Below are 23822 nucleotides of genomic sequence, written 5' to 3' on the forward strand. Positions count from 1 at the left end.
TAAGTAAAAATCAGGAGCCGTCCCTTACGGTCACAAGAGGGAGCTGTGTACCACACCCATCTGCAGACCTGCCTGCCTTTGATGAACAGACAGACTCTTCAAGGTGTCACCTGGCCGGTACCTCATTGGTCAGATCCGCCAATGTTGCAGGTACCATCTCTGGTCAGGGCACATCCAAGATGCAACCAATGAACACATAAATAGAACAACGAATTGTTTCTCTCTCTCTCTCTCTCTCTCTCTCTCTCTCTCTCTCAACAAACAAACAAATGATGTCACCTCAGTGGACCAAAATGGGAAAGTAACCTCACAGGGTGATCTGATCATAAATTTCTAACTGGGCAGGTCGTGCTGGGTAGTCATGCCCTCGGCCAATAACTTCAGTGAATGGTTTCTAAGCGAGCCCTGTTCTTATGTGTCTAGGTTAATGTACTTTTAAAATGCCAGAAATAATACCCCTCAAAGGCATAACCACCCTCAAGAGAACACATGATCTTGTTAACTACCCTGACATTTCATGCCAGACCCTCCTTGCTTTCTTTCACCTTCAAGAAATCTTTCTAAGTTCCCTTCTTAATTTCAAAAATATAAAAGAAACTGCAAACTGCTATTCTGGGGAGCATTTGAGATCTTCGTTCTCAGCAATTGTCATCAATTTTGGCTCGGATAAACTCTTACAGACATTCTTCACAGCTCTGGGTGTTTTACGTCGACACCACCCAAAGCAGAAGAGAGGGGGGGAGTGCAAGCTTACTGTCCCTCAGCTGCAGTCCTGAAATCCAAGAAAAATCCGGGAACCCGTTTTTTCTTCATCTGGTGCCAATGCTTACTCTGAATTGAGGCGAAGCTTTTTATAGCTTTTGTCCCATTTACTGTGGGCATTCACACGGTGCACAGCGGAAATATGAATACTGTTTAAAAAAAGAAACAACGGGCCAAAATGGAGTCGCTTGTGCTAAGCCAGGTCACCAAACCAAAACGCAGCAACTAGCCCAGCCATCGGCAAACTACGGCCCGCGGGCCGGATCCGGCCCGTTTGAAATGAATAAAACTAAAAAAAAAAAAAAAAAGACCGTACCCTTTTATGTAATGATGTTTACTTTGAATTTATATTAGTTCACACAAACACTCCATCCATGCTTTTGTTCCCGCCCTCCGGTCCAGTTTAAGAACCATTGTGGCCCTCGAGTCAAAAAGTTTGTCCACCCCTGAACTAGCCCAATCGCAGTTTCAGCCTCTCCCAGGAGTGGGATCTTAAGCAAATTAGTCTGTAATGTCCTGATCAACTCTAGTGAGGCAATCCGCCTGAGGAGACCCCACCCCACCCCACCCCTGACTTCCCCTAAGGCAGAGGTTCTCAACCTGTGGGTCGAGACCCCTTTGGGGATCAAACGACCCTTTCAGAGGGGTCGCCTAAGACCATTGGAAAACACATATATAATTGCATATTGTTTTTGTGATTAATCACTATGCTTTAACTATGTTCAATTTGTAACAATGAAACTGGGGGCCACCACAACATGAGGAACAGTATTAAAGGGTCATGGCATTAGGAAAGTTGAGAACCACTGCCCTAAGGGGAGGTGTCCTCGCCTGAAACAATCCATCCCAGCCTCCTTCTGCCTATAGGAACCTCCCATCTTGTACAGCTCATGGGAGCACCTCTAGTTGCTAGATGGGATGCTGCCCAGTTCATGAATCGCTTAATCAAGCCAATTAGATCTTCACATTTACCCAGTTGATTTTTTGTTCTTTCACAATATATCTGATCATGTAAGATGGTCCCAGGCCCTACTGGGGGTCTTTAGGAGTGTACATACCATAATACCTTTCTAAAATCAGGAAACTCCTGAATTACAGAATCCTACCTGGCTCTGTGAGATGTGGTCAGAGATCGTAGACCGACACTCCCATTAAATAGTGGCCCTTCAGCACCTTACCCCCAGCCAGCTTTGACCTTGGTCACTGGGATGGTCACTTCAGTATCACTTTCTGCCCCTTCTCCCTTCTCCTTTGCCCTGAGGAGCTTGCCAGCCCCTTAGGTGCACCTTAAAGGTCCAAGTCATGGCTTTGCGGGTTTAGGGACCAAGGATCCAGAAACCGATGAAGAAAGGTTCCTCTAGGAGTGTGGACGAAAGGGGCCACACGCTGACCTGACCGGCTCGGGGAGGCCTGCATGGCGGCCTCGCAGACTCAGACCTAAAGTCACCACCAAGGATGGTCTGAAATTAAACCTTAACTAAAGCAGTGACGTGGGCAGTCACCTCCTAGGCCGGTATCTTCCCTGACAAGGTCAACTTTTACCTTAACCGAGCCTATCTGTCTTTTTGCATCTATGCTAACATACCCTTGAAATGTCTGGGTAACTTGTAACTTCCCTTTTTCTGGAGCCCCTGGGGCACAACCAAATGTGCTGCGTGCCAGGACAGATACCACAAATTCCTTCACTATCATGTTAATTGATCCTGCACCCAAGTGTGTGTCCATCATTTTACTTTTTATCCAATCCCAGGGGTTTCCCTTGCTTTGCTTTATCCTTCCTCCTTAATCTATCACCAATGAATTTCACGTAACCCACCTACGTCCCTCCTTTGATTGCAAATGTATAAATACAAATGTAACCCGCCATTCTCCGGAGCACTCTCTCAATTCGTTCAGCTTCTGCTTCCTGGCATATGTCGACAGTTTGGCTCAAATAAACTCACAAAAATTCTTCACAGGTTTCAATGTTTTTTTGTGTGTTTTTTATGTTCACAGAGTCAAGGGAGAGGGGCTGTCTTCTTGCTGAAGAGAACCATCAGATGCCTCCCCCCTGCAGTCACACAAGATCCTCATCCCATCACAGGCACCGCACCCAGCCCAATCCTGGTCATTTCCAGCCCAGAGAGCAGCAACGTGGGCCCGTGGCAGCTGGGGGACCAGCAGTCGCCCCCCGAACTCTTTGGTGAATGGACAACTGGTCACCACCCTCGGCCACGACCTAAGGTGTGGCCTCAGCGACCTGAGTTGAAGCTGCCACACGCTGGCCTCGTCCAGGTGAGCCAAGAGGGACCCAGAACCCACAGAACACTGGGCCAGAGAGCTCCCGCCTGAACCAGTGAAAGCGTTGTTTTTGCAGGTCACCTTCAAGCCTTCACCAAGAGGCTTCGCTCTGCGTGTTACCTCTGTGGCCTTGGGCAAGACCGTCACCTCTCTCAGAGCACCGGTTTCCTTGGTGCAGGTCACATGTACCTCTCGGTCTGTGTGACAGCTTAATAAGGTGATACGTGGAAAACACTTAGAATAGCGCCTCCAAGCCTGGGTTGTCGTACATTACAATCTCCCAGTACTTTCTGGGAATCTCCTTTGGACAAAGCCACAAAGTTCCCTGGGAGGGCAATAGTCAGGGGCTGAAATGACACACACACAGGCAGGCCCACCACACCAATGTGTTTCTCGCATCAGTCCCTCCTGGTGTCACCTCTGCCCTGGGCAAAAGGCTCAGACCAGACCAGTGGCACATTGAGCCCCAACCACTGCCGGCCCCTCAGCCCCTTCAGTACCTGCCCCGGCCCCTCCTCAGCACCTGCAGGCCGACTCCAGGCCGTGGGAGCAGGAGCCCCCTGGCATTGCCAGGCCGTTGCTATTTCAGAAGCTGCTGGCAGTCCTTCAGGCAGGGCTGTGATGAATGACCCCTTTCTTCTTCCCAAGGCGGTCATGAAAGGCACACACCAGCGCGGTGTGGCCTGGGGGGCAGCCAGCTGGCATAACCAGCAGGCCCTTCACAATCACAAAGGCGGGAAGTGGGGCACAGGGGGAGCTGTGCTTTTCCCTTGGGAGTCTTCCTGGCACGGCGGGGCCAGAACTACAGGACCAAGGGAGACTCTTGAAAACTCACTTCATGCATTTGTCACAAGTGACTCGTACATGCTCTGTTCATGACTTCCAGGCGATGCTTTCTGGTGACAGTGGGGGGGGGAGCCAAGTCCTGCTGCAGACCCTGCCCACTGTCCCTCCCGGTGGCTCCTTTGCAGGTGATCCTGAGCTGCTATCAGCCCAGGAAGCAATTCTTGCACCCAGCAGGGCTACTGATCTGAGGCTCTGACCCAGGCCTGGGCCTCCCTGTGACCCTGAGGAAACCATCTCTCACCACCCAGACCCACCAAGAGCGACCTCTCCCCGAACTTCACTCAGCTCAGAACTCGTGTGGAGGTGGGAGATTGGAACAAGCAGATGTCTATCTACTTTCTTTTCTGTTTCACCAATTTTTGCTCTCCTCTGCATGGTTTCCTTCTATTTTTTTCCTACGTTTGATTTACTATTTCTTTTCTAGCTTCTTCAAATGGAAGCTTAAATTAATGATTTTCAGCTTTTCTTCTTTTCTAATCTATGGATCGAGGCCTATACAATTCCCTCTGAATACTGCTTTAGCTGCAATCCCACAAGTCTGAAATGTCACATTTTTATATCTTGTTTTAAAGACCCGTTTCATCCTTTTTTGATAAATTAAAATATTCAGACAGAGTCCCGAATTCCAAGTTAAACTATTAAGCTCATCTCACTTTATTTCCAGAATCTCTTGGCTGTAGATTCTCTGTAAAAATTTGAAAGAGTGAAGAAGCCCCTGGGGATTTTAGGGTCCCAAACGCCACAGAAGGGGGTCAAGGGGACAGCGTGATGGTGCTTGCCCTTTGTTTTTGTGTGTGTGTGTGTTTTTTAAAAAAATATTTTTATTGATTTCAGAGAGGAAGGGAGAGGGGGAGAGAGATAGAAACATCAATGATGAGACAGAATCATTGATTGGCTGCCTCCTGCACGCCCACCACTGGGGACCGAGCCCGCAACCTGGGCATGTGCCCTTGACGGATATTGAACCCGGGACCCTTCAGTCCACAGGCCGACGCTCCATCCACTGAGCCACATCAGCTAGGGCTTGCCCTTTGTTTTTCATAAACCACTTCAACTGAATAAAAGTTGTAAACATGAGAGAGAGAGAAACATTCATTGGTGGCCTCCTGTACAGGCCCCGACCCGGGAATCGAACCTGCAGCCTAGCTATGTGCCCTGACTGGGGATGGAACCCACAACCTTTGGTGTACTGGACGATGGTTCAACCAACTGAGCCACACAGATCAAGGCAGAATAAGCCCGACTTTAAAACACACTTAACCCAGGGAACAGAAAATCTGCCCGTGTTGCACATAATTAGGACCTTAGAAATAGTAACTGTCTGCATGCTGTTGATCTAGGCTTATTACGTTTATTTCATATCACTGTGATCATTTACAGCTGTTGAGACTGATTCTCGAGCACACGATTGCTCACAGAATTCACAGAATTCATCAGCTCACTGGTGTTAACATCCAAGGGTTCTCGTAGCACCACCACCTGGGACAGGCCCATGAGGTGCTTGTGTCTGATCATTTAGGACCCGAGTCTGGCTATTTAGATAGATGTCTACAACATTATTGCTTCATTAGTCCTATTTTTAAAAAAGACTTTACTTTTTAAAAAAATTATTGATTTCACAGAGAGGGAGGGAGAGGGAGAGAGAGAGAAACATCAATGATGAGAATCACTGATGGGGCATGTGCCTTGATGGGGAACTGAACTGTGACCCTCTGGCTCATAGGTTAACGCTCAACCATTGAGCCACATGGGCCAGACCATTAGACCTATTTTTAAAAATAAATTATTACCAGAAACCCACCCTGCCAGGTGTGCTTCCCACTGTGACTGGGTTCCCTCGTGGCACAGCTGACACGTGGGGCAGCTGGAACCCCCACGGGAGAAGTGTGTTCTCTGCTGCTCCGAGGGCTGGCCGAGGCGGAACCATGTCCCTCTGCAGGTGCAAACATCTCCTGCAGCTGCCCCTTCCCAGCCGGGTCTTGCAGCTGACGGACTGCACTCACCTAGGGGCCTCTCTGTAAAACTTAAGACATAAACAAGAAGGGCTCGGCGAATGGCGGCTAATGCTCCTAAAACAGCCGCTGACCATGCAGGGGAGAACGTCTGAAGCAACAGCAATACCTCAAGTCTCAGTCTGTAAAACGTGTTTCAAAGAAAATGATGTCCGCAGCGATTGTGGTTCAAGGGGACCGCGTCGCGAACGAACCTGAAGACTTCTCGGTAGGTTTCCAGGCTGGGTTTGCTGATTTTGTTCCATGTGAGTTTCTATTTCATGAAAAAACATCTTGGAGATTTCTTCGTAGCCCCCAGAGCTCTGTGGGTCTGACCGGGGCAGGGCACTGGCTTCCTCAGGGCTGCTGGCGCTCCGGCCGCGTTTGGGGCAGGATCCCTGAGAAGTGGTGGCTGCGTCAGATCTGGAGACGGGAGCGGATGCGGCGTGCGGATGGCAGGCTGCGCTCGGGGCCTCAGTCCAGCTTCTTGTTGTTGTCTGTACTGTGCACAGAAGCTAAAAAGTCGACGAGGAGCTTGGCCGTCTTCCTAGGTCTCTCCATCACCACAGAGTGCCCACAGTTTTCCAGAAGTTCCACCTGGCAGTTGGGGATACACTTGGCCAGCATGTCTGCCCCGGACACGTCGATCACCTGCAGGACAAGAGCGGAAACTCGATGGAAAAGATTCAGACATCGGGGTGTACTCGGTGGACAGACTCCCACGGAGACCGCACTTAAGCGGCTTGACCCCAAAACCACTCCAGACTTTCCGACTCCAAGGCCAGTGATCTAGTTTCTGCAGTGTCTCTGCAGGTCCTGGTCTCTCTCTCCCTGCTGGTCCCCGAGAACCCTAACCACCTTTGGGATTTTTAGAATGAAGAAAGGCCTCCATTGTTCTGACTCCGATTTCTGACTGAATGGCTCCCTGCTGGCCTAGCCCGAGCCTGCCTCTCGCACAGACACACACAAAGCTCCTTTCAGCGTCTGGGCGGCTGCAGAAGGGAGCACAGAGCCGCCCCTCCCCACACCCTCATTCTGCGCTCTGCATCCTGTGCATCCTCGGCCACACCTCGCTGACTTGAGGTAGCTGCTCTCTGCTGATGCCCCCGTCCCTCCCTCACACGCTGTGGGCACGGCCTGGCTTCTCCTCCCGTCTCTTCCTGGGTGATCGCACACAGTTGTGAGCCTGTGCGGCTGCAGCCTGACCTCCTGCCTGTGCTTTCATCAGCTGACACCGTTGGGATGTGCTGCAGGCCAGCAGTGCTCACAATGGTGGCTTTCACCTTGGGGTCCTCAGAGGATCTGTCTCAATGGGGACAGCTTTTCTCTAATATCCTTTGCTCACGGTATTCAACAGCCAAGACCCCTTTAACAGGCACTGCACTGCTGTCTGCCCGTGGGCCTTGTGAGGGCCCCATTTCTCACCATTTCTTGGTTTTCAAACTTTAGAGGAACTTTCAATAAGAGATGATGTCTAAAGAACAGTTGCAAACAAAAAAAGGAGCTTCTGGGTATAAATCAGGATTTCTTTGAGGGTTTATTATGGGTTGATTGTGCCTTCTCCAAATTCACATGTTGCAGTTCTCACCACCGGTACTGCAAAATGTGGCTTTATTTGGAAATGGGGTTACTGCCGATGTAATTAGTTAAGATGAGGTCATACTGGAGCAGGGTGGGCCCATAATTCAATATGACTGGCATCCTTAGAAAAGGGGGATGCCATGTGAAGATGAAGGGAGAGAGCCAGGCAAGGCATCTATAAGCCAAGGGACGCCAAGATTGCCAGCAAAGCACCAGAAGCTGGGGCAGAGGCATGGGACCGCCCGCCCTTCCCATCTCGCAAAAGGAACCACCTGCCAGCACCTTGGTTTCAGACTTCTAGCTTCCAGAACTGCGAGACAATAAATTTCTATTGTTTACGCCACCCAGTTTGTGGTACTTTGTTGTGGCAGCCCTAGCAAACGAACCCAGAGCCATCTGACAAAACCTATTAAAATTAAAAAATGCACATGCCCTCTGACCCAGTGATTCTGCACCTAAGAATTTACCCTTTAGATGTGCTCTCACGTTCCACAAACACACGTATAATCGTGCTCACCGAGGTATCGCTTAAAAGCAAAAAGCTGGAAATGACCTAAATGACCGTCAGAAGGGCACTAATTAAAAACACCATGCAGCTCTCAGAAAGAAGAAGGCGAAACACTGTTTTGAGCATGAATCACTCACGGAAACCTAGAGGGAATGTGTGATGAGGAGCAGGATATCTGCACAGTCTCCAAGCGCCTTCCCACCAACCGCTTATTGGTTGCGAGGGGAGAAAGAGTAAATCTACAATGAAGAAATCAGACAACACCCTATTACGTGTCTGCGGATGTGACATTTATAACTCACCAAATATTTTATCCAGGGAATGTAATATAACCTGCGTTGAATCATGAGGAAGCGGCAAATAAAAACTCAAATTGAGGAACGTTTCATAAAATAACTGGCCTGTACTCTTAAATATCTCAGCGTCATGAATGGCAAAGGCAGACTGAGGGATCCACAGAGACATCACCTGTAGTAGGTGACCCTGGAGTAAACCCTGGTTCAGGGGCCGGGAGGAGGACGAGGAGGCTTCTGGGCAGGACATTATTGAAACGACTGACGAAATTGGAATATGGATCGCAGATTAGATGAAAGCATCTCATCCACGTTAAATTTCCTGAATGTGATCATGTACTGTGTTTACAAGAGAGAATACTCTTGTTCTCAGTAAATACTCTCTGAGGTCTTGGGGTTCAAGGGGCATAATGTAAGCAGCCTACTCCAAATGGTCCACACATATATACTGCTGGGTAGATAGGTGAGAATGACAAGCCAGTGAGGCAAATGTAAACCACTAGTTATGAATAAAATGTGGTAACAGAGCGATGGAATCACACTCAGCAATAAAAAGGGACGATTGGTATATGCAACAGCATGGGTGAACCTCCAAAACATGCTTGAGTGCCCTGACTGGTTTGGCTCAGTGGACAGAGCATCAGCCTGTGGACTGAAGGGTCCCAGGTTCGATTCCAGTCAAGGGCATGTACCTTGGTTGCGGGCACATCCCCAGTAGCGGTGTGCAGGAGGCAGCTGATCGATGTTTCTCTCTCGTCGATGTTCCTAACTCTCTATCCCTCTCCCTTCCTCTCTGTAAAAAATCAATAAAATATATTTTTTTTAAAAAAAAAACATGCTTGAGTGAAGAAGCCAGATGCAAAAGATTACTAATTATGAAACCACCTATATGAAAATTCTAGATAAGGCAACACTATAGAGACAGAAACCAGATCAGTGGTTGCGGGGTCTGGGGTGATGAACTGCAGATGGTCAGGAGGGAATTCTGGGAGTGACCGAGTGTCCAACACCAAGGTGGATTTTACGGCATGTCAATCTACCTCCAGTAAAGCAGGTAAAAATTTGGGAATTTAGGTAAAGCATATACAGGAGTAGTCTGTACTATTCCTATAATTTCAAAATATTTTAAAAAATAAAATGGCCAAAACCGGTTTGGCTCAGTGGATAGAGCGTCGGCCTGCGGACTGAGAGGTCCCAGGTTCGATTCCGGTCAAGGGCATGTACCTGGGTTGCGAGCACATCCCCAGTGGGAGATGTGCAGGAGGCAGCTGATCGATGTTTCTCTCTCATCGATGTTTCTAACTCTCTCTCTCCCTTCCTCTCTGTAAAAAATCAATAAAATATATTTTAAAAAAAAATTTAAAAAATAAAATAAAATGAGTAGATCTGTATGGGCTGATATGAAATGATTTCTAAGATATATATTTCCTATAAATATGAAGGTACAAAGCTGTGTATATAGCATGTTTAAAAAACTTAAACATGTATGTAGCATGTCTGAAAAAGTACAGGTAAAACTTCTCTGTGGATATGTGTGCCTGCTAAGAACAGTAGGCGGACGTTGGCTGCTGGCTTTGTCCATAAAGGCCCTGGGACTCTGCCTGCCTTTGGGTTGGGTGTTGTCAGCGCTGATGCCACGACAGCAGAGCTGAATGGCCCACAAAGTCGAACATTTTATTCTCTGGCTTTTTACAGAAAAGGTTTGCCAATCTCTAGGAAATTGAAGAAATATACTCAGGACAGTAAGTGTTGCCTCAAGGAAATGGAAATTGGGATCTGGGATTTTCATTTTTAATCTTTTTATATTTTCTGAAGTTGTTGTTGTTTTAATATGTTTTCATTGATCTTTTTAGAGAGAGAGCATGGGAGAGGGATACAGAGAGAGAAATATCAATGAGGCCCCCCCTGGGGATGGAGCTGCAACCTAGGCATGTGCCCTAGCCAGGAATTGAACCAGCGACCTCTTGGCTCCTGGGTTGATGCTCAACTGCTGAGCCGCACCACCAGGCATTCTCCGAAGTTTTTATACTCTATGGCTTTGATAAAAATAATTTGTAAAAATGATTTATAATTGCCTTTCATTTTAAAGGACCAATGTTGTTGCTCTCAACTCACAGCACAATGCTGCCACCAACACTGGCACTGACCCAGGGGTGTCCCTCTCTTCCTGGTCTCAGACACCAGCCCACCAGCTGGTTTTACCAACGGCCTCCTGCTTTTCCTCAGAGGCCGGGGTGCCTGGCACAGGTGGCCCCAGGGACACGCTACATACCTGGTCTTGTTTCCCCCAGATGATCTGCGTGGGGGCCTTGATCTTGTCCATGTTCTGATGGAGGGAGTATCTCGACTTCTCATTGATGATTTCCAAAAACACTTTTTAGAAAAGGAAAACAAAGTGAATGAATGCTGGGCTGTGCCCTGGGCACCACCGCACAGCATAGGACAGTCATTGGGTCCAAGCCGCCACTTTCTCTCTCAGGGGCTCAAGAAAACAGACTCCGAATGTAAGAAATAAAAGCCAGCCACCCATGAAGCTTCTCTTGTCCCAGCTCAAAGCTCAAAGCAGGCTACTCACGCTTCCGGTAGAAGCTGTTATGAGGGATGCGGACATCGACAAGGCCTTGCAGGATCTGAGGACAAATAACCCACAGTTAGAAGGCAGGAGAAGATCCACGTCCTCGGGCTCCTCACGGCGCTGGGACAATGAAGGAAATGAAAGTCCAGACATTCATGGCATTGTCAAGGTTTTTAAGGCCTGGTACCCCGAATTCCCATGATACAGTACAATATGATGTAATTGCTCACTAATATCCAAATGCAGAATAAGGACTATTTAGAAAATTAAACTATTGTGGATGGTGAGTCTCTTAAACAATAAAGAATTTAACTATTGCCCTAGCCGGGTTGGCTCAGTGGACAGAACATCGACCTGTGGACTGAAAGGTTCCGGGTTTGATTCCGGTGAAGGGCGCGTCCCTTGGTTGCAGGTTCCCCGGCCCTGGTTGGGGTACATGCAGGAGGCAAACAATCGATGTGTCTCTCTGTCTCTCCCTCTCCCTTCCACTCTCTCTAAAAATCAATGGAAAAATATCCTTGGGTGAGGATTAACAAAAAATAAAACAAAAAAACAAGAAAAGAAAGGAAGGAAGGGAGGGAGGGAGGGAGGGAGGGAGGGAGGGAGGGAGGGAGGGAGGGAGGGAGGAAAGGGAATAAACTATTGGGAGAACCTGGGAGGGTGCAGAGTCCCTTGTTTATTGCTCAACGTTGTCTTGGCCTCCCCTGCTGAGGTCTGTGAAGGCTGCAGCTGCTGTGGATCTCCTGGACCCAGATACTGACTGAGAGGTGCACGGCCAGAAGGAACACAGCCCCCACTTTCCCTGCCTCGGGGCTCTTGAGGTAGGCCCTAGGTTCACATTAGCAGCCCCCACTCCTCTCATCTTCCTGGGAATGGTCTGAACCTCTTAAATGCACTCTCAGGAGTCCTGTGCATGGATTGAAGTGGGAAAATCAGCCATAACTGCTCTGGACTAAACCAACTCCTGGAACATGACCAGAACCTAACAGGACCAGAGTGCAAGTCCAGAGGTGAGCCAATGGCAAGCTGTCAACACACTGTCCTCAGCGTCAGACATTTTCTTTGCTCTATCTATATGCACCCACGCATCATATCCATCGGGCATCTACCCGTCCATCCTCCACCTCTGCTCCACCTACCTATCCATCCACCCATCCTGCATCTCTGAATCATATGTGCATATGTTTACTGATGCATCCACCTGCTTGTAACCACCAATCCATCTACTCTCCATCCTGCATTCCTAGACATCCTCCCACCCAGCCAATCAAGAATCCAGCCATCATGCCGAAACCGGTTTGGCTCAGTGGATAGAGCGTCGGCCTGCGGACTGAAAGGTCCCAGGTTCGATTCCGGTCAAGGGCATGTACCTGAGTTGCGGGCATATCCCCAGTAGGAGATGTGCAGGAGGCAGCTGATGGATGTTTCTCTCTCATCGATGTTTCTAACTCTCTATCTCTCTCCCTTCCTCTCTGTAAAAAATCAATAAAATATATTTAAAAAAAAAAAAAAAAAAAAAGAATCCAGCCATCCACCTATCCTGCATCCTAAATCATCTATGCATGTGAATACACCACTTCATGAATCCATCTATCATGCATCTACCCTCACCTCCATGCTCCGTTCCTGCGTTATCCAGGCATCCTTGCATCCACTGACTCATTCAATCTACACCTAAGACCTATTTCATGCAAGTATTGTGCCAAAAGCTGAGGACAGAGCAGCAAATTAAGATAAAGTCCCTGATCTTACAGAGTTTAGACTGCAAGACACAGACAGACAGACAGAAAGATAGACAGATAGACAGTCATAACACTGGTGCTTGGTTGCTCCTTCTCTCCTACGAGGGGAAAACTTTGGAGCTGCCATTTATTTTCTCCTGGCATTTTCATCTCCCTGACAACTCAAAACTTGGAATTTTCTAAAACTGTTTGGCCACTCTATTGGGGGAAGAGATCGGTGCCTGGAGGGGATCAGCGCAGCTTCACAACTAAAAAGGATTCAGGGCCCGACCGGTGTGGCTCAGGGGTTGAGTGTCAACCTATGAACCAGGAGGTCACGGTTTGATTCCCGGTCAGGGCACATGCCCCAGATTGTGGGCTTGATCCCCAGTAGGGGGCGTGCAGGAGGCAGCTGATCAATATTTCTCATCATTGATGTTTCTATCTCTCTCTCCCTCTCCCTTCCTCTCTGAAATCAATAAAAATGTTTTTTTTTTAAAAAAAAGGATTTTCATGGATAAAATATAGGACAGAGTCTGGGTGCTTCCTCAGAGACAGGATATACCCAGTAACTAAGTCATGCTCACAACCTCTGAATAGAGCCCATTCTCTCACCTCCTACGAGGACTCATCCACCCTGGGGCAGGGTCCAGCTCTGACAACAGAGGGAGATCGTCTGCTGTTATGACGCCTCGCCCTGGACTCTCCTCTCTTGGTTTTCTACTCTTTTCTCAGATGACTCCATGCAGACCCAGGTCCTTTAATATAATCATCGGCTGTGGCTCTAATTGTCTAGCTCCAAACAGACTTCCCTCAGCAACACTTGCCTGTTTGACATCTGTGCTTGGAGGCCTCACAGGCAGCTTGAACTTAAGGCACCCAAAATGGAGCTGTTAGCTTGTCCCCTAAACGCACCCTCCCTCTCCTTCCCCTATTCAGGAAATGCTGCCTTTATCCAACTCAAGTACCGGAAGTCACCTGTGACTCCTCACTTTCCCTCATCATCCACATCCAATTTGCTGGTAAGTCCTTGTTCTTCCTCCCAAAGCATTTCAGATCTCCTGTCTCCACTGCTGCCACCCTCGTCCACACCGCCATCATCTTTGAGCCACATCAGCACCCTCGTGGCTTTCCCTGCTTCTGTCTGTACCCCCTACAATCCTTCAGGGGTTCTCCGATCCTACTTAGAGAAACCCAGACTCCTTCCCATAGCCCATCCAGTGCTACACGATCTAGCCCAGTGGTTCTCGAGGTGGATTTGGGGAGTCCATGAGGTTAAACTATTTTCGTAATACTACTACATGTTATTTGCCTTTTTCGCTTTGACTTCCTCAAAAGCAGACTGATTTTCAGGGCCTACAGAACAAGGGACAATGTCACTCTGGTGGCTAATGAAAGGAGTGCATCTATATTCTTGTGTTTTAAGTTTTTATGACTTTTAATTTCTCACATGGTAAATATCAACAGTTACAACTTTCACCAACGAACACTCTCTGGGGTTCTCAATAATTCCTGAAAGTATAAAGTGGTCCTGAGATTTTTCAAAAATTGAGAATCTCTGGTTGCGCCCCTGCCTCCCTTTCCAACCTCATCCATTGCATTCTCTCCCTCATCCTCTGGGCTCCAGTCATCCAGGGCCCCTTTTAGTGTCTTGAACTTGCCTATATTTTTTCTAACTCTGAACGTGCTATTCCTTCAGAGAGGCTTATCCAATCTTCTGCTGCCTCCCTGTTTTTATTCAGGGCACCATCTTCATTTCCCCTAGAAAACTTACTATAATTTGTAAGAGTCTATTTACTTGTTAACTGTCTGCCTGCGCCCTAGCCTATGTCCACCCAGGAACCTCTTCTGTCTTATTCATTCGCCACGGTGCCCCAGCACAGTGCCTGACACATCACGGCCACGGTACAGACACTTGTTGAGCGAACAGATAGGTAAGTGCAGGGAGGAGGGTGCATGAAGGGAGCTGTGCTGGCCAGTGCACCCCTGGCAGGAGGCAGGCACCTGGCTGCTGCTGAGGTCCCATACCTGCTGGGGCACCTTGAAGCGGACGTAGGAGCAGAGTTGCAGCATCTCACTCATCTCCTCTGGGGTGGACGGGATCAGCGGGATCTTCTCTACGGCGGCCGATTCCTGCAGTTCTCTGAGCCGTCGTACGAACTGGTTATCAGTTGGGTATTGCAGGCCTGGGGGATTCAAACCAGAACAGCTTGGCCATTCATCTACCTTCTTACCAACCCACATCTTAGAAAGGGAACGTCTAGCATCAGTTAATATGTTCCAGGGGTGTTTCACCAGATTCCTTTTTAATGGGTTCTGTCATCCTGGCTCAAGGTCAAAAGCACATTCTGAAGAGAAACAGAAAAAAAAATCCCTCCAGATACTTTACAGATGGGTGACCAGCAGCATGGGGAGCCCGTAAGAAAACCGAAGCTCAGCCCCTCCCTAAGTCTCCTGAGTCATAGCTGCCCGTTAACAGCTGTCCGGAGACTTATCTGTATGATAGAGTTAAGAAGCATTAGCCTGGAAGACAGCGCACCTGAGCCCCTTTCACATCTGTGCTGTTGAGAGGAGATATCACGAAATGCATGATGGTAAGAAAACGGAGAATTGAAGGAACTGACTGCTCCTCCCTTTGTCCTGGACCCACTTAATCATCTCTTATTTGGGGTCAATACACAAAACACAGTGAGAGCCAGTCCCCCTCTGAGCCCTCCCCTACGCTGGGGCAGCGGCTGCCCTCTGTACAGTCTCCCTTCCTCCAGGAGAGCACCAGGTGCCACCGTGAGACTGGAAAGCTTTGAGATGGCCCTGGCTGGTTTGCTCAGAGGTTAGACCGTCACGGGTTCGATTCCTGGTCTAGGGCATGTATCTCGGTTGCAGGTTCTCCAGCCCCAATAGGGGCACATGCGGGGGGCAATCAATTGTTGTATCTCACGTCGATGTTTCTCTCTCTCCCCCTCTTCCTACTCTCTCTAGAAATAAATGGAAAAAATACCCTCCAGTGAGGATTTGAAAAAGCTTGGAGACAGACCATTACTTCCTGCACCCTGGAGCATGGCACAAGAGAGTTTACACAAACTGATGTACACAGGAGGGCAAAAATAATTTCCACTTCCAACAATGCGCATATCTCTAGGTGCTTAACTTAGCTACAGAACTGGATTCTATTTATTTTAATTTTTTTTCTATTTGAAGAACTAGATTTTGGAAAGGCAATGGCGTTGATACTAAGCTGCAGAAATCCACACTTTACAAATCTCCTACATTCAGTAGCTCCTTTAAATCCATTATGGGCATGGAGTGGCTTTCGCAATGCCATGAGGGCAGACTGCGTGATCTATTTCCTTTCACTTTAAAAATAATCCAGACTAAATGCCATGTGGTATCTTGCATTGGGTCCTGGAATAGAAAAAGGACACGAGTGGAAAAACGAATGAAATCCAGATAAAGCCTGGAGTTTAGTTAACAGCAATGCCCCAATGCTGGTTTGTTAGTGGTGACACATTCACTGTGGTAATGTGAGCTGTTAACAATGGGGAGGAAAACTGGATGAAGGGTAGATGGAACTCTGTACTATCTTTTGCAACACTCCTGCAAACTTAAAACAGTTTTAAATCTTCAATGGAAACTCAGGTGTACAACTCTTTGAGCAAATGAACATACACTTGAAAAAGCCAGTTAGATCTGACCTCCCATAACCGATTTAAAATCTAATAACCTTCCATAGGAGCAGCTTCTCCAATTCTCAAACTTTATTATTAAAAGAACAAATGATTTCAGACACGGCGCTTGGGAAGAGGAGGAGAGAAAACCCATTGGGGGCTTGACTTCAATTACAATGTCCTCACCAGACCTGAAATTATTTACTTTCAGAGTGACTGAAAAATTATAAAGGTCCGTTTAGACCGTAACCGGTTTGGCTCAGTGGATAGAGCATCGGCCTGCGGACTGAAAGGTCCCAGGTTCGATTCCGGTCAAGGGCATGTACCTTGGTTGCGGGCACATCCCCAGTAGCGGGTGTGCAGGAGGCAGCTGATCGATGTTTCTCTCTCATCGATGTTTCTAACTCTCTATCTCTCTCTCTTCCTCTCTGTAAAAAATCAATCGAATATATTTTTAAAAAAATAAAAAAAGTAAAGGTCCTTTTAGTTACGTTTTAGTGAGGTATACAGGTTTGGCTCCAGGCTGGGTTCTAGTGGGAAAAGGGGGTCGTGGACATGAGTCACATACTGGGGACAGTGAACACAAACTGACTTCCAAAAAAGCCGCAGCTTGGTTCTGCAGCCAGACAGCCTGGGACCGGTTCCTATGCTGGCTCAGGCACTTATATAACTTCTTTGTACCTCAATGTTCCTACTAATAAAATGGGCACACTATCTTGATCTGGAAATAACTACATATGTAGAAGGTTACTGAGATGTACACTTAAAATCTGGGCAATTTACATCTTACTCCAACGAAGTACCAGAGAGACAGGAAGCAAGACAAGGAAAAAGAGAAAAATTAATATTTTTCTTTCTAACATATTATAAATCCAAGTTCAAAGACTAAGGTAAGAAAAATGAATTTTAAAAATCCAACTTCAGATCATAATTTCTGGGGACATGTTACAGCTCAAGTTGACATGTATACAAGTAAGAACAAAGAAACTAAAGTTTGTTGATTTTTTAAAAAGATCTTGTAATGAATAAAGATCTCTGAGTTTTTGGCAAAAAAGAGGAGAGACGTAGTAACAGTACCATCACTTCATAAAGTCACAGTGATGGCAACAATGAACTCTACATAAACAGCTTAGCTCAAAAGAGCTCAATAAATGTTGGATAGTAATATTGTTATTATATTTCAACTAGAGGCCTGGTGCACGAATTCATGCACAGGTGGGGTCCGCTGACCTGCCTCGATCAGGGCCGATTGGATTGGGCCAGCGCGCTCGAGGGGAGGGGGTGGGGGCGACGATGACATGGGAGGTTGGCTGGCTGGCCCCACCCCCTGGTCCAATGCCCGGTCCAGGAGACAATTTGCATATTAGCCTTTTATTATATAAAAGTCAGTGTGGTTATGATTATGGTTTTGTTTTGTTAATCCTCACCCAAGGATATTTTTCCATTGATTTTTAGAGAGAGTGGAAGGGAAGAGGCACAGAGAGAGAAACACTGTTGAGAGAGAAACATTGTTGTGAGAGACACATCGATTAGTTGCTTCCCACACATGGGATCAAGCCTGCAACTGAGGTACATACCCTTCCCCAAAATTGAACCCAGGATCCTTTAACCCACAGCCCAACACTCTATCCACTGAGCCAAACCAGCTAGGGCATGATTATGATGTGTTTTTTTTAATCCTCACCCAAGGATATGTTTATTGATTTTAGAGAGAGGAAGGGGGAGAGAGAGAGAGAGAGAAACATGGATATGAGAGAAACATCGACTGGTTGCCTCTTGTAAGTGCCCCAACTGTGAAAGAACCTGAAACGTAGTTATGTGCCCTGACTAGGAATCGAACCCGTGACCTTTTGGTGTACGGACGATGCTCCAACCAACTGAGCCAGAGCAGCCAGGGCTAGGATTATGGTTAGAAAACTAGTGTTTGGTTAGTTTTCACAAAAGCGTTGCATATCTCGGAAGGACACATCAAAAGATGATTCTACAAGCCAGTCACAGCAGAGACTGCCGCTGGGTCCTTCGCAGAAGCAGACCCTGCAGCGCTCCACTCACTCAGGGGGAATCCTAGCCTGGCAGCTCACCAGCGGGGCACACGAGGGTCAGGCTGCAGATGTCCGACGGGTAGTAAGCAGCGTACACGCCGGCCACGTTGCCGCCCATGGAGGTGCCCATCAGGTGGAACGGCTTTTTGTTCAGCTTGAGGCATTCCACAAACTGGGAAGGAAAATGAGAAGGGGGTGGTTATGCAGCTGTAGACAGTGGCACTCGCGATCGCAGCGCAAACAACCTCCACTGCCACTGGGGACAAACGAAAAGCACATTGACGAAAGGGGGCCGGAACCTCTCCTGGACCCATGATCCACATGGACCCTGAGGCAGACAGGCACTCACCTCTACCTGGCACAAGTGACTGAGGGGTCATTTCCGAGTATAAAACCAACAAAGATTCTCCTAATTCCGAGTCAGCAAGCTTTTCTACAAAGGTCCTGAGAGTAAATATTTGCTGCTTTGTGGGCCATCTGATTTCAGTAGCAACTACTTAGCTCTTTTGTTGTAGCACAAAAGCAACTAAGACAATACGTAAATGAATGAACATGGATGTGTTCCAATAAAATTTGCTAACAAAAATAGGCAGCAGGCCAAATATAGCCCATGGGCCATGGTTTGCTGACTCTTGCCCAACCATCCAGCCAAATATCTATCCATCCAACCAACCACCACTGATGCTTTAGATAGCTGTTTATCTTAAAAATATTAATTGGATAGCTGTTACGTACAAGGAAGTATGGTCAGCTGCAGAAGATACAGCACAGAGTCGAAGAGACAAGGTTCCTGACCTCATCAAAGTACATAGTTTAAAGGGGGAGGGGGATACACACACACATTAAATAAACACCCTTATCTGGGGGAAATACTAATATCAATGTAAAACGGTGGATTACTCAATTCTGAAATGGTCCATGAGCCCCAGGACCTTGAAAGCCCAGCCAGAGGGGGGCTGAAGATAGATGCTGAAGCAGAACGAAATACAAAGAGCATCCTCCCCATCTTCCGCAGCTAGGCAGATGGGCTACTGCGGTCATCACATCGTTGGCAAGCAGAAACACAGACTCCAGGGAAATGGTCTTGAGAAACACTAAACTTCCTCAAAAAGCCAAGAAAATGCTCAGATTGTCATATTTCTTCACAACAATTGCAACAGGCTTAGAGGAGAATCGTCTGCAATAAGCCCTGGCCCTCCACAGCCGACCAAGGAGACCACTGGGGTGCCACTTGGTGTGCCGTCACTTAACAGAACTCATTGGAGACTCATTACGAGTCAGTACTGCTCTCCAGGCGTAGGCATGCAGTGGAGGGCAAGACCCACACTCTTGGCAACTGTTGGTGGAGCCCTGCTTACCTGGTGTATCCTCTTGACTTGCCCGTCTATGGACAGGTCATCCAGGGGAGAGCGGGTGGTACCCTCATGTCCTGGCATGTCCACGCAGATCAAATGCAGGTTCTTTGGAAGGAACTGAGGACACACAGGCCCAGAGAGTCAGTATGCGGCATGCAGACAATGTCGGCCCACTTTTTTGAGAAGGCTGCACCTACTTACCAAGTAACCTAGATAGACAACCCTGGGGACATATGGTCCTGGGCCCCTTGGAGTTCTACCCTAGTAACATCTGATGGGAATAAGCATTGCCCGTCGCCTCCTAGGGAGCAGAGCCCCGGAGACTAACACATACATAGGTGAAGGCGACTCGGAGGATGACCGGAAAAGGGGGACAGAGGTGAAGGCAGCAAGTCTGCATCTCTCACTTTTGACACTAGCTAACAGGTACTGCCTCCCCCCCCCCCCACCCCGCCCCCATCCCTTCCACACTTACTCCAGTCATTCAGCCACTGACTGGGAGCTAGAGGGTTGGTTTTGTTCTGCTAGAGCCCTGGCCAGCCCTGGAGCCCACAGGAGCAAGGCTTTCTTTAAGAACCATGTCTGATCACCCAATTCTAGTTTCTTCCATTTAAATATGTGCCGCTTTCCACCAGGAAACCGAGAAACATGGGTTATCAATAAACAAATATCCGACTACATGAAAGATGCTTATGTGAATTGGGGACAGGAAGGGAGAGGGTCAGGAAGGCATGAAGATGTGTGTCCTCACAGTGGAACTTGGAAATAAAAACACAAGTAACTAGAGGGTGTGTGGCCTTTTCACTCCTGGTGTAGGTCATCCTTGAGGTAGTCGGGTACAGTCCTGCTTGAGGTGGGAGCCTGGGTGCTTCCCTCCTAAGACCTCCCCAGTCCCAACCCACACCAGCTGGTCACGCCTGCCAAGTAAAGCAGGCTGCCACACAGGACAGAAAGTGAGCGATTTGGAGAACTATCCCAGGAAGTTGCCAAATCAAGATCATTTCTCTAAGGATGTGAGGGAGAAAGGAAGAACAGAAAGGGGGGGATGGGAGGGGGAGGGAGGAGGATGAGGAGGCATCAGGGAGAAATCGGGGGAGGAAGAGGAGACACGTGGAGTCTAGAAGAACAATGATTTTTGCAAAGCCTGATCTTGCCAGTGAGAGTTCTGAGATGAAGCTGCCAGAAACCTTTCCTAGGAACTACTCAGGAGGCGAAATGATTTCTGAGGCACCGATTTTACAAACAACTTCAACTCAATGCATTCTGTCTGATAAAAGGATGTGAATCATAGATTACACTAGTCTTAAGATATCTGAGCCACAGTTCTGGGTTCCCTTCGCTTCCTCCCATCGCCGGGGACAGCATGTCCGCGTGGAAACCCATTTCCCGGCCGCACCCTGACCAAGTGGAAACCCGCTCCCCGGCCGCACCTTGACCAAGCTGAGCCACATGTCCTTGTGCGCGGAGAAGCCGTGGAGCAGGAGGACGGTCGGTCTGTGCCCCGGCCTGCCGCGGAAGGAGTAACAGAACTGATAGTCTTCGTGCTGGACATAGCGGACCTGCATGCCCAAGGCCCGCCGCCAGTACCTGGAAGGAAACACACAGGCCACGCCAAGTCAGCACGCTCCGGAGCCGTGGCCGTGGGAGGGGCACAGGTCCTCGAGACAGGCCCACCTTGAGGTCAGACCGACACTTCTCCTGCCCCTCCTCCTCCACATGACTCGCGTCCCCAGAGCCTCACCCTCAAGGAGAGCTAAGCGAAAGGATTCCAGAAAGTACCTCAAATGAATATTGTGGTAGGTATGTCACCACATAATCACTCTAAACCAGGAAGGGGAGGAGGGGTATTTTCTTAGGAAGCATGACACCAAATAACCTCTTGTGAACACATATTCCTAGCGGTTGAGAGGCAGTGCGGAGGAGGCGTCGGCAGTGGGATCTCCCTGGGTGTCTGACTAGCCCTCACTCTGCCTGGACTGTTTGAGCTTCTGCAGAATTGGAAATGGCTGGCGGTAAGACTGGGAAGGACGCCGAAAAGGCCGCGACCAGGCTGGTTTCCTCGCGCCGAGTCGGCTAGCAGTCTGGTGAGCCATATTCACCGACACCTGGAATCTGAAGCGAGCAGCCATGGACATGTGGGCAAGACTGCCGCTGCGGGCAGCACAGACAGACATCCCGGAGTAAGTACACACTTCCCTGCAGAGGCCCTTGAACGGACAGGAAAAGCACCAAAAACTTCAAGGTAGTGTCTCTTGCAACATGCTCTTCATGGAGATGAAGAATTGGACTCTCGCCCGGCTGGTGCGGATCAGTGGTCGAGCATTGACTTATGAACCAGGAGGTCACGGTTTGATTCCTGGTCAGGGCACATGCCCAGGTTGGGGGCTCCAACCCCACTAAGGGGCATGCAGGAGGCAGTCTATCAATAATTCTCTCATCATTGATGTTTCTATCTCTCCCTCTCTGACATCAATACACACAAAAAAAGAAGTGGACTCTCATCAAGGCTGCAGTTGCTGGTGGTGGTATCATTCACACACCCACACCCACAAGTCTCTGGGAAGAAAGAACACCAGACAATTGTCTCCAGGAGGCCTGCCTTTCTTATGATCTCGGGACTAACTGCTCTAACAGCTGTCCAGTGCTGGCGATTCTCTGTAAAAAACACAAACTTACCCATTTGTAAATCTAGTTGAGCAAGTTGGAGATTTAATTAGCGTTCCAACCAACCTAATTTCCTTCATTTGAGTCTTAGCCATAAAGTGTTACTGTAGCTTTAAAGTTGGTAAGGATTCTGAAGTAGTGGATTTTGATAGAGTTGACAGTTTTTTTAAAACTCTTTGGATTTTAATTGTGATGCAGAAGTTGTAACAAACATTTGGTTTTGTACAGACATTATTTCCACTCCAGCAGATAAGCTCAGTCAAGGTCACAATTCTAACTCTCCCCAGAAAATAAGAACATATTTTTTATACAGATTTTGAGAGTGAGAACTTTTTTTTTTTTTAAAGAACGATCTGCAGTAGTCCTCTGAGTTTATTCACTACAACATATGGCAGCTGGTTGAAAGCTCAGCTTCTGTTCGTTACATAAGACTTGGCAGTGCTGGAGTTTGGCCTGAAATTGATTTCAATACGAAATTACCATCTAAACACATTGAACTTTCTGCATGAAGAATCTTTCCAAGATGAGAGGCAATTAATTCAATCAGAGATTCACTTTGTGGTGTACTTTGCACCAAAGAAGTAGCCAAGTCTTGCAAAAGCAAATAGCCCAAGTTGACTGGTTTTAACCTTTTATGTAAAAGAAGGGGAGGGAAGAGGAGAACATAAATTCATATTTATTTCGAGCTGCATCCCAAAAGCATAGGAACAAAAACAAGACACTATTAAGGTGAGCATCTGAGTGGAGATGGGCAACACAGTGAGAAGTAGATGGAGAGGCAACAGAGGTGGGAAGGAGCCTTATCACTTTCTTTTTAGTACTTTTGCAAATGAATGTATTGCCTATTCAAAACATTAAAAATAGAATGAAATTGGCTAGTTTAAAGCTCCTCTTATAACAAAGCAAGCTTATTTCAAAATTCTAAATCATGCACCACAATACAAATTTGTTCGTTCATTCATATGCCACCTCATTCATTTATTGACTATATGATCTTGAATCTCATTTATCTACAACGAGGGGGAAATGTCTCATTCTACTACGGATATGGTAAAGATTAAATGAGATAATCCATTTAGAAAGTTTTGTTTGATGCTCAATATATGCTAAGTATTCAATAAATGGTAGTAATTAGTGTTAAATAAAAAAGATTATATTCTTGTGAATATATCACTTGCCAAAACTCAAGGGGAAAATCTGCAACATATATGAGGGCCACAGATTCATTTAACATATAAAAAGCTTACAAAATGATAAGATCCAGGCTAAGACCCCAACTCAACAATGAACAAAATAAACAAAAATACTATTCAAAGTAGAAGAGAATTAAGGACTAACAAATATAGGAAACATGTTCAATTTCACTAATACCTAAAGAAATGAATATTACAATAAGACATACCTTTTTAATAATCTAAATTAGAAAAATGCCTTTGAAATAAAAAACAGCCCTGGCCAGTGTGGCTCAGTTGTCTTGTGCACCGAAAGGTTTCAAGTTCAATTCCTTGTCAGGACATATGCCTAGGGTTTGATCCCTAG

The 23822-nt window shown here is 47.4% G+C and overlaps 1 protein-coding gene across 9 annotated transcripts in view; it reads right to left on the minus strand.

The window, feature by feature from the left end:
* Window positions 1-4699: 4699 nt before the first annotated feature.
* ABHD6 (abhydrolase domain containing 6, acylglycerol lipase) overlaps window positions 4700-23822 on the minus strand; it is a 57395-nt gene continuing 38272 nt past the window's right edge. For 8 of the 9 annotated variants that reach the window (XM_059663148.1, XM_059663144.1, XM_059663142.1 and 5 more), the window contains 7 exons: window positions 21050-21206; window positions 19623-19736; window positions 18304-18436; window positions 14586-14743; window positions 10837-10891; window positions 10534-10634; window positions 4700-6530 (listed from right to left, as the gene is read on the minus strand). In XM_059663148.1, coding sequence (XP_059519131.1) covers window positions 6354-6530; window positions 10534-10634; window positions 10837-10891; window positions 14586-14743; window positions 18304-18436; window positions 19623-19736; window positions 21050-21206 — 895 coding nt within the window. In that variant the 3' untranslated portion in view covers window positions 4700-6353. Of the gene's footprint in view, window positions 6531-10533; window positions 10635-10836; window positions 10892-14585; window positions 14744-18303; window positions 18437-19622; window positions 19737-21049; window positions 21207-21585; window positions 21732-23822 lie in introns of those variants that run through there. The other variant, XM_059663150.1, reaches the window with a different exon arrangement.

Source organism: Myotis daubentonii, chromosome 14 (assembly GCF_963259705.1).
Source record: "Myotis daubentonii chromosome 14, mMyoDau2.1, whole genome shotgun sequence".
In the NCBI taxonomy this organism is placed as follows: Eukaryota; Metazoa; Chordata; class Mammalia; order Chiroptera; family Vespertilionidae; genus Myotis; species Myotis daubentonii.